The 8,518-nt window shown below is 42.5% G+C and overlaps 2 protein-coding genes and 1 long non-coding RNA gene across 6 annotated transcripts; 2 read left to right on the forward strand and 1 right to left on the reverse strand.

The window, feature by feature from the left end:
- Positions 1 to 1,990: 1,990 nt before the first annotated feature.
- On the forward strand, positions 1,991 to 4,762 carry LOC120957601 (uncharacterized). Of its 3 annotated transcripts, none has more exons than XM_040379888.2 (3): positions 1,991 to 2,688; positions 2,789 to 3,220; positions 4,091 to 4,762. In XM_040379888.2, exons 1-3 carry the CDS (start codon positions 2,155 to 2,157, stop codon positions 4,250 to 4,252), a joined length of 1,128 nt encoding a protein of 375 aa, XP_040235822.2. In that variant the 5' UTR covers positions 1,991 to 2,154; the 3' UTR covers positions 4,253 to 4,762. The 3 variants fall into 3 exon arrangements, with proteins under 3 accessions (XP_040235822.2, XP_040235823.2, XP_040235824.2); XM_040379889.2 differs by having other exon boundaries at positions 1,992 to 2,688; positions 2,789 to 3,215; positions 4,091 to 4,207; XM_040379890.2 differs by having other exon boundaries at positions 1,993 to 2,688; positions 3,367 to 4,207.
- Positions 4,544 to 4,911, reverse strand: LOC120957602 (uncharacterized). Its single transcript, XR_005751952.2, has 2 exons — positions 4,795 to 4,911; positions 4,544 to 4,725 (listed from the first exon to the last, which is right to left on the reverse strand). It is a non-coding gene; the product is annotated as an uncharacterized LOC120957602 (long non-coding RNA).
- Positions 4,912 to 6,111: 1,200 nt separating this feature from the next.
- On the forward strand, positions 6,112 to 7,445 carry LOC120958811 (uncharacterized). Of its 2 annotated transcripts, XM_040381827.2 has the most exons (4): positions 6,112 to 6,193; positions 6,262 to 6,353; positions 6,453 to 6,554; positions 6,677 to 7,445. In XM_040381827.2, the coding sequence occupies exons 1-4, from the start codon at positions 6,176 to 6,178 to the stop codon at positions 7,056 to 7,058; spliced, it is 594 nt and encodes a 197-aa protein (XP_040237761.1). In that variant the 5' UTR covers positions 6,112 to 6,175; the 3' UTR covers positions 7,059 to 7,445. The 2 variants fall into 2 exon arrangements, with proteins under 2 accessions (XP_040237761.1, XP_040237762.1); XM_040381828.2 differs by lacking the exon at positions 6,453 to 6,554.
- Positions 7,446 to 8,518: the final 1,073 nt, after the last annotated feature.

Raw genomic sequence — 8,518 nt, forward strand, 5'->3', positions numbered from 1 at the left:
AGCAGCCATTGACAGTTTGATGGATATAGCGTACGGTGCGAACTGGCTTACAAATATTTATTTTTCTCTTAAGTTAGTGCATTTTTTGTAGTAAAATTGGTGATATTTGGTACAAGAAATGTCATATTATGTGTCGACATACGCATTGTAGTGTTTTGATCATTTTTAAAAGGAATACAGGCGGTCCCCGAGATACACGGTTAATGGGGACCGAAAACGGCAACAAAATACCGCGTATCTCGAATTTCCGCGTAAGTCGAATCTCGTGGTTTCCAGCTAAAAGATCAGTAATGTTCGTGTAATTTTGCAAGTAGGGGGAGGTTATAGTTACTTTATGAATTAGTTGATATGATTCTTACTGAATATAATAGTTTTAAACCATTTGAAATAGTTTTTAACATTCGATCAAAACGGAAATTATTTGGCAATTTAAAATTGATGTGTCAAATCAGTACAATTTGCTCAAAGAATTGTCAAATTTAGAAAACCGCGTATCTCCGAATCCGCGTATAAGAGGTACCGTGTATCTCGGGGACCGCCTGTATTCATCCAAATCAAGGACCGTAAAGATATCAGGTCAAGTTATAAGCCCGTTTTGACAGCTAGGTGGAAGAAGAATCGACCAAGGTGTATTTATTGAGGAGGTGAATTATTAGCGGGTTTGCCGGGCGCCATCATTGAGTATTGTTATGTCAAATCGTATACAATTTTCTATACCCCCCTCCAGCCCTTCCCGATTTTTATACCGGAGCCCCCAGTATTGTTATGTCAAGTCGTGAAATGTCAATTTGCTCTGAAGCACTTCACCTCCTAATATCCATACACGTTGGAATCGACGAAGAAAACTGACAGTTAGTTTTCCGCTTTTGGCGAACGCTTCAAGTTCTTGAAGGAAAATTTCCATTTGAAATCATGGGCTGTGTTCTAATAAACTAAAATAGTCACCCAAATTGATCTCCACCAAATATTGACCATGCAATACGTAAAAAATCCATCAATACATATACAAGCGGAAAACCATCTGTCAAAATCGGAGCCCAGGGGGGGATCGCCAAAAGCGCTATAACTACACCTCATTATACATTCCACCTTGATCCAAATTCAAAGTGTGTTATTGTTCCGAGTTTCGGCAGGAGCCCACAACATTGAGCTGTCAAAAATGAACATTTACTGTGTACCTATTTTCGGCAGCATTTAAAGTGAAAAATAACCTGTTTATCGTGATTTTAAAATTCCGAACAAGTTAGAATAAATTAAATAAGCATAAAATCTTTAATATACACCACTTTTTCATTGTTTTACTGTTCTGATTCTCTTAATCACAACACCTGCCGAACGATTGGCTGACAGCAAAGCTGCCGAAAAAAATTACAATTTATTTGATATTTTGGAAAATACGTAATGAAATGGTGTGAAACTTCGTATGTGAATATCAAATAAGTACACTTTCACTGCAAAATTGTATTTTGTGAGAAATTTTACCGCATTTGTGCAGAATTTCACGTTTTTAGTTACCCTGCCGAAAATAGGTACACTGCCGAAAACTGGTACAGTTACCCTACAGCATTATAATCGGTTTTACGTTTCCGCGTTGGAAAGGACGGTCCGGATAGGGAATTGCGCTACTCCTGTGTTATCATAATTAAAAATATTTTAAAATAATTGCATAAACGTTGATTTTAAATGTTGTGCTTAACTGTGTAGTAATGGATGAGACAGTGTAAACATTATCGTACCATATGGTACAGTGTATTCCCGAGTTATGCAGTTAACTTTTTTCGAAGATGTCAGCGTTTATAGGAAAACGCGATCTTTAACTAAAAAATTAAATTCATGAGATAAATTCCAGTAGGACGCAACAAAAACTATTTCATATAATATTTTGTAAAAATGATGCACATTTCTTATGATCTATAAATTTAATTGAAAAGGCAATTTGTGTATGAAAACCGCGTTGCTTTGAATCCGCGTATCTCGTGATGATACTGTAGCAATGTGTCTTTTGTAAACAAAGTGTATACTGTGATATTGCTGATGCAATCGGAATTGCAACATTGTAGCACTTTCAACGCACACGAACGCAAAGTGATTTACCGGAAACAAATTTCTCTATAAGACTTCTAATAAAGCATCGTACGATAAAACGGCAGACCCATGTCCAAGGCGGACATATTGAAGGGCAAAATGCCCATTACCATGTTGCAGGAGATGTGCTTCAAGGTGAAAAGTACCCTGCCGATCTATCAGTTTCTGGGCGAAGAATGTTCACCCCACAGTGTCAATGTGAAGCTGTTCACCTACATGGTGACGGCCCTGGGAAAGCAGGCTACGGGTGTTGGTAGATCGAAGCAAGAAGCCAAACACGAATCCGCCTGGCAACTGATCCGGTTGGCACTGGAGCTACCGGCCGGCGAGGAAGACGAGATGGTTGCGACCGCCGCCGAGGAGCGTGGATCGCTGGCGGCCCTAGAGATTGGCACCGATCGCGTCAATCAGGTTCGAGACATCTGCATTCAGCGTAATTTCCCGTTGCCCGAAATCGTGCAGGTGCGCAGCTACGGCCCGTCTCATGCGCCGGTATTCGAGTTCGAGTGCCGCATCCGGGAGATTGTACGACGCGGGTCGCACTCCACCAAAAAGGGAGCCAAGCAGATTGCCTGCCAAGAGATGATTAAAACACTGCAATCGGTAGGTTGTGCATGAAATGGCCGTGGTATCCGGTTTGGGAGCTTCTCCTTCAATAATTCTGTTTTTTTCTCTTTCTTACTCTCTCTATTTACCTTTATAGATGCCGGTTGAGGAGCACAGCATGCAGGTGCTTTCACTCGATCAGGCTATTGAAGAAGCGGAGGACAACAACGAGAATGTGATAAGAACGTACCGCGAGTACACCCAATCGGACAATAAGAAAAAGCTTGGCGTTTCCATTGCGGACAGGCATTCGTTTTTCCTCGAGCTGCCCCAGGAACGAATCGACGAGGCCCGCCAGCTCCTGCTGAATGAGAATGAAACGGTGCGCGAAAAGTGTTACAAGATTGCAACGGCGCTCGGGCTGAAGGCTAAAATCACGATCGCCAACAGCAATATGCAAACGATCAAGGGCAGCACCATGAGTACCTTCGAATTGGTAAACCCGGACTATGACTGCTTCATCTTCGGCGAGGGCGAATTATTCTACAGCAATGTGGTTGATTATTTTGTTCGAATGCTCAATTGTAAGGTAGGTTGAGTTGATAGCAAAACCAAAACATTTCAAATACAATAATTTTATAAATATACTATTACAAAGCAGATATTGTTATAAAAGAAAAAAATAAGCTCTTCTTGCAATTCTATTCCATTAACAATCTTTATACATATTCGCAGTAAGAGCATACCGACCGAGACGAGACTTGATTGCCCGATCCATAGCTATTCTAGTCGAACGCACTCCGATGGAGATTCAATGCCAAAGCTGTCCAAATTGTGCATCATGCGACTAACGGTCACTGTGCAGGCAAATGGTATTGCTCCGCTCCTGTCGATACTCAACTCCTCTCATGTACAGTCCTCACTCGAGATTGATGCGTCAGACTCCTAAGGGAGGCGAAACAGCGAAGACTACTTGGATGTCCCTTATTGTGAGGCAGGGAGCGATGCGGAGATATGGCATTCTCCTAAGCACGCGTGTTGTACGCTCCAAACCACAAACCTACGTACACACACACACACCATCCGGTATGAAAGTGTCTTCAAACGCTGTGCCCCCTTAACAATCGGAGTCCGCACTCTCGTAAACATAAACTGAGATGGAACTAGTGATAGTTGGAACCCGTCTGCGATATTGTTGCAGTCATTCGAAGCTGCCTGAAGCCATCGAAGCCCCGTTAGTTATAACGGTTCCGATGGTTTCAGGTTGGTCCGAACGGCTCCAACAGCACCGACGGTTGTGACGGTACGATTTCAAACCCCTATCACTAGACGAAACGACAGTGTGTAGCGCGTAAGCCGAACTCGAACTCGAGTTCTGAGAGTGTTAATGGATAATGTTTCGTTTGGAGTAAACAGAATGAATATATATTTTTAATTATATTTTTTCTGTAACTTCTAGGCGCTGTGTTCTGAAAGCAATCTCATGTTTGCTGACGCACCGATGGAACAGTTGCGATTTATTAACATGGACGGCATATCGCAAATCATTTCCGGCGAGCTGAAGCGCAACACAAACAGCGACAAAGCTGGGGAAGGAAAGAAAATTCCTCGCTTGACCTAAATGTGCTTCGCATTTCAATGCCGACGTTTCGGTGCCTTATTTTCATGGAAAATCTGTGTACTAAGTATATGTTAACGTTACTGTTTATTTGAACTGTTTTTCAAAAATACGTATGCATTAAGTGCATTAACACGAATAACCAACGTGTTAACAGCTAGGAGTAAGATTACGGGAAACAAACTGAAACAAGCTTTCGAACTGCTGTTTGGAATTCGTCCAATAACGCTTTAGCAGTGCCTAAAAAAGGACTGAATGCACTGAGAATATTTGAATTGTTAAGGGAACTGCTGCTGTATTACAAATTTACTTTATTGTTTGTTATTTGTTATGACATTCTGAGCAAACTTGACATGCCTGAATGCTTCCAAAATCATGAAATATGCTCATATTTGGACTGAACGTACTGAGAATATTTGAATTGTTAATGGAACTGCAATGAGTTACAGTAACTGCTCGTCATGAAGTTGTAAGAACTGAAAATACATCAAAAGAATTCATCAGACCGAGTTACACATATCACGTCTCAATGTATTTGTATTTACTAGTTAAATTGGCCCGGTTACAAGACTATTCAATAGATCTTGGGGAGTTTATACAATGTCAGGGATGACCTATGACAGATGGTGCTACGTTTGAGGGACAAGGAAATAGTTTTAAAATTTAACTGCGCGGCTACATGAGGTGAAATATACAGTTCACAATTTCTTCCAATTAGGGAATGTTCTGCTTAAGAAGATATTATTTTTAATAGAATTTCGAAAGCGGATGTTGTGTCTCCCCCAACCCTTTAGCTGTACCTGTCAGATATTTCGCCTGTCAAATAGTTCATTTCGCTGTATATTTCACCTCACGTAACCGCGCGGTAACGCGAGGTTATAATCATTTTTAGAAAGATTGATTTCATTGAGAAAATCCCTTTTTTACATATATCCCAAATACATCCCATCCCAAGCGCTACACATTATGCTTAAACGACTGGAAAATTGAATATCCATAGAAAAAAAAAATGAAAGCTCCACAGCTTCATTGGTTTGATCAATATATGGCGTATTACAACTCATCATTATATTGCTATCCTTTTCTTGCAATGTGTTTCGACAAGTTTCATCTTATCATGACCTATATAGCCTTCTAACTTTCTGAGCAAAAATCTATATGAATGGTCGTGTGGTCAGATACGTGGGTATCAACACCAACGACCATTACTCTAATCTCACTTGCTTCAGTGCTGGTGATTTCCGTTGGAGTTTAGTATTTAAACAATCGTATCGCCGTTCTAGTTCTAGCGATGCATTCAATGCGAAACCAATGCGAAAATCACTTCAATGCGAAACCATACAACAGTACAGAGGAAATGAGAAAGCTCTCCTCCAAGCGATGAAGCTCAACTGGTTGGGGTATCCCACCAACAGAGAGCGCCACCAGCTTTTTTGCTATTTTTAGAATGCATGAGTCGTTTGCCGTCTGCTAAACGAAGTCTTTCTATATTCCGTTTATGTAGAGAACTTGAGTCGTTTAGAAGCCGTTTAGTGGTCGTTCAGTGGATTTGTGGCACTTGGGTTTGAGGTCAATAACGTCTGCATTACAAAAAATGGCAGTTTCACTTTCGGAAAGTGAGAGCGGTATCCTGTGTGTTTAAATTACGCTCTTACAAATATATGTGTAGTTTTGTTTGCCTATGAACGCGTATGTTCTGAAGAATGGTCGGATTTATCATCCATTAATTATTGTTGATGTAATCTCATTTGTAAACATTATGGTCACCCTGTTTTTAACCGTATTTTTAAAACGATTTGACACAAACAGTAGAGGCCATTCAGTTTCAATTGACATTTGACTTGGCACAGCTCGTTGTTTACAAACGAGTCTATTCCGTGCTGCATCAACATTCTGCCCAAAAACCATCATAAAATAGGTTTAACCATGAATTCTGCCACTAAGGTAAGCGACGACAGTGCACATTCCTTTACCGGCTCACAGTGAAACTCACGCTTTCTACTCGTTCTTAGGTAGGGGAGATTTTTACCGCTGCCGGTGCTGCATTCAACAGCCTGGGAGAGCTAACGATGCAACTGCACCCTTCGTCCGATTCTCCAACCGGGTAAGCAGATCTCGCAGCGTGCGAGCGCTTGCATGATAAGAAAATGTGTGAAATTGTATTAAAGTGGCCCAATTTTAACACCCCTACCATTCACTCAAGGAGCAAATGGACAGATGAAGAAATAGAGATGCTTCGGTCCGCAGTCACACGGTTCAGTGAGGATTTGAGCAAAATCAGTCAGCGCATCAAAGGCCGTACGGTGTAAGTGTGTCGCTTTCCGGTTTTGGTGGCATGATCGTTTCTTCATCTGTTCCGACCGCTGGCAAGGTGTGTGTTGGAACAGTCACATTAACTCAGCGCACATATGCTTCACCATTTTTTAGATCGCAAATCCGGCACACGCTCAAGAAGAAAGCGTTCGAAGATGCTGGCCTACCGGTCAGGCAGCTAACGCAACCCACTTCCACACAGTCACATCACCTGCAGCAACAAGCGCAGCAGCAGCAGCAGCAAATCATTGTTACGTCCTCTGCACACTACGAGGAGGGAGTTCCTTCCTCTACCGTAATTGCACATCCGATGGTGATCGAATCGGTCATAAAGGACGATAATACCGAGTCGAGCGGGTTGCTTTGCCAACCGGCCGACATTTCGATGACGCTGAACCGGCTAAACACGCAGGAACACGAGGCAGACGTGGAGGGAATGGCTTCCAGCGAAATGAAGCTCGAGTTCGAACCGGGCACGGAAGAAGTGGCCGGGTGAAACGAGGATGATTTTTACTACAGCGAACCGAAGGATTAGTACTGGATGTTAACCGGCAATACTATTTCGCGCGCGCGCGCGGTATGTTCTCTGAAAGTAGTGTAACGATGCAATGGGTATATGGGTAGCCTAAATTGAAACCAATCTTCCCTCCCTTCATGCAGTAGATTCCTCGGTGGCCAACTCTATGACTTTAAAACGATCTCCCGAACGAACAAGTCGTACATATTGGTTGTGTAAATGGTTGGGAAAGAAGTTCATGTGTGTTTGGGTGTTTCAGTTTTAATATGTGCGGTGTTCATTCGCAAGGGCCCAATATGTAGTGGTCGCATTGTCTTTTGTATAAATAAATGTGTGCATCGAGTCACTGATGCCTCTCGTCTCGTATTTTACTGTTTTTTTTTTTCGTCGAATCATATTTGGCTCCAAAGCTGTACGGCCGTTCTTATTGCATTAAAAATGTCAGTTTCAAAGAGGCTTTAGTTTGTCAGTTTCGTTTCATTGTATACTGCGCGTTATTGAACGCAAGGAAGCGCATTTGATAATAAAAGTTAAGTTTATATACACGTACATTTATCTTTACTTCCATACTTACTTCTTCGGGGCTACAACCGGCGGCTTTGTGGTCTTGGCCGGCTTCAGGAGTGTCCGAAACTGCTCCTTCGTCTGCCAGTCCGTTATTACAGCCTTAATGGCGGACGCCTCCAAGCCATTTTGCCAACTCAGTTTGGGCCTACCACGCCTCCGTTGTCCTTGTGGACGGCCTAAAAAGACTTTATGGGCTGGGTTGTCCGTTTCCATGCGTACAACATGACCATCCCCCACTGGAGCCTGGCGAGCTTGATACGCTGTACGACAGTGAGCTCGTCATTATAGCGGCTCCTCCATTGTCCTTCCACACATACGGGACCAAGTATCCTTCTGAGCATTTTCCTCTCGAACGCAGCTAGGAGGGTTTCGTCAGATTTGGACAGTATCCATGTTTCAGAGGCGTACCGGTACGATATAAGTACTATATAGTCCCAGCTTCGTCCGTCGCGACAGGTTCTTTGAGGTAAACTGATTTTTCAGGCTGTAGAATCACCGGTTGGCAGCTAGCATCCTTGCGCCCAACTTTGCTACCATGCTATAGTCGTTGCTGACCTTTGACCCAAGATCTAAGACCCAAGATATCGTTGATAAATGTCTTATAAATAATATTTTTGCTATTTCTGAGTTTATAGTAATTTAATATTACTTTAAATGAATATTGAATGAACTATACGGCCAAAATTGGGCCGGTCTGGTCGTACAGTCGTCAACTCGTACGACTTAACAACATGCCCGTCATGGGTTCAAGCACCGAATGGACCGTGCCGCCATACCGTAGGACTGATTATCTTGCTATAAGGGGGAATCAATAAGTCACTCAAATCCGAGCCCTTTAGTGGTACTGGCAGACCTTGACCGACAACGATTGT

This window comes from Anopheles coluzzii, chromosome 3, assembly GCF_943734685.1.
Source record: "Anopheles coluzzii chromosome 3, AcolN3, whole genome shotgun sequence".
Taxonomy (NCBI): domain Eukaryota; kingdom Metazoa; phylum Arthropoda; class Insecta; order Diptera; family Culicidae; genus Anopheles; species Anopheles coluzzii.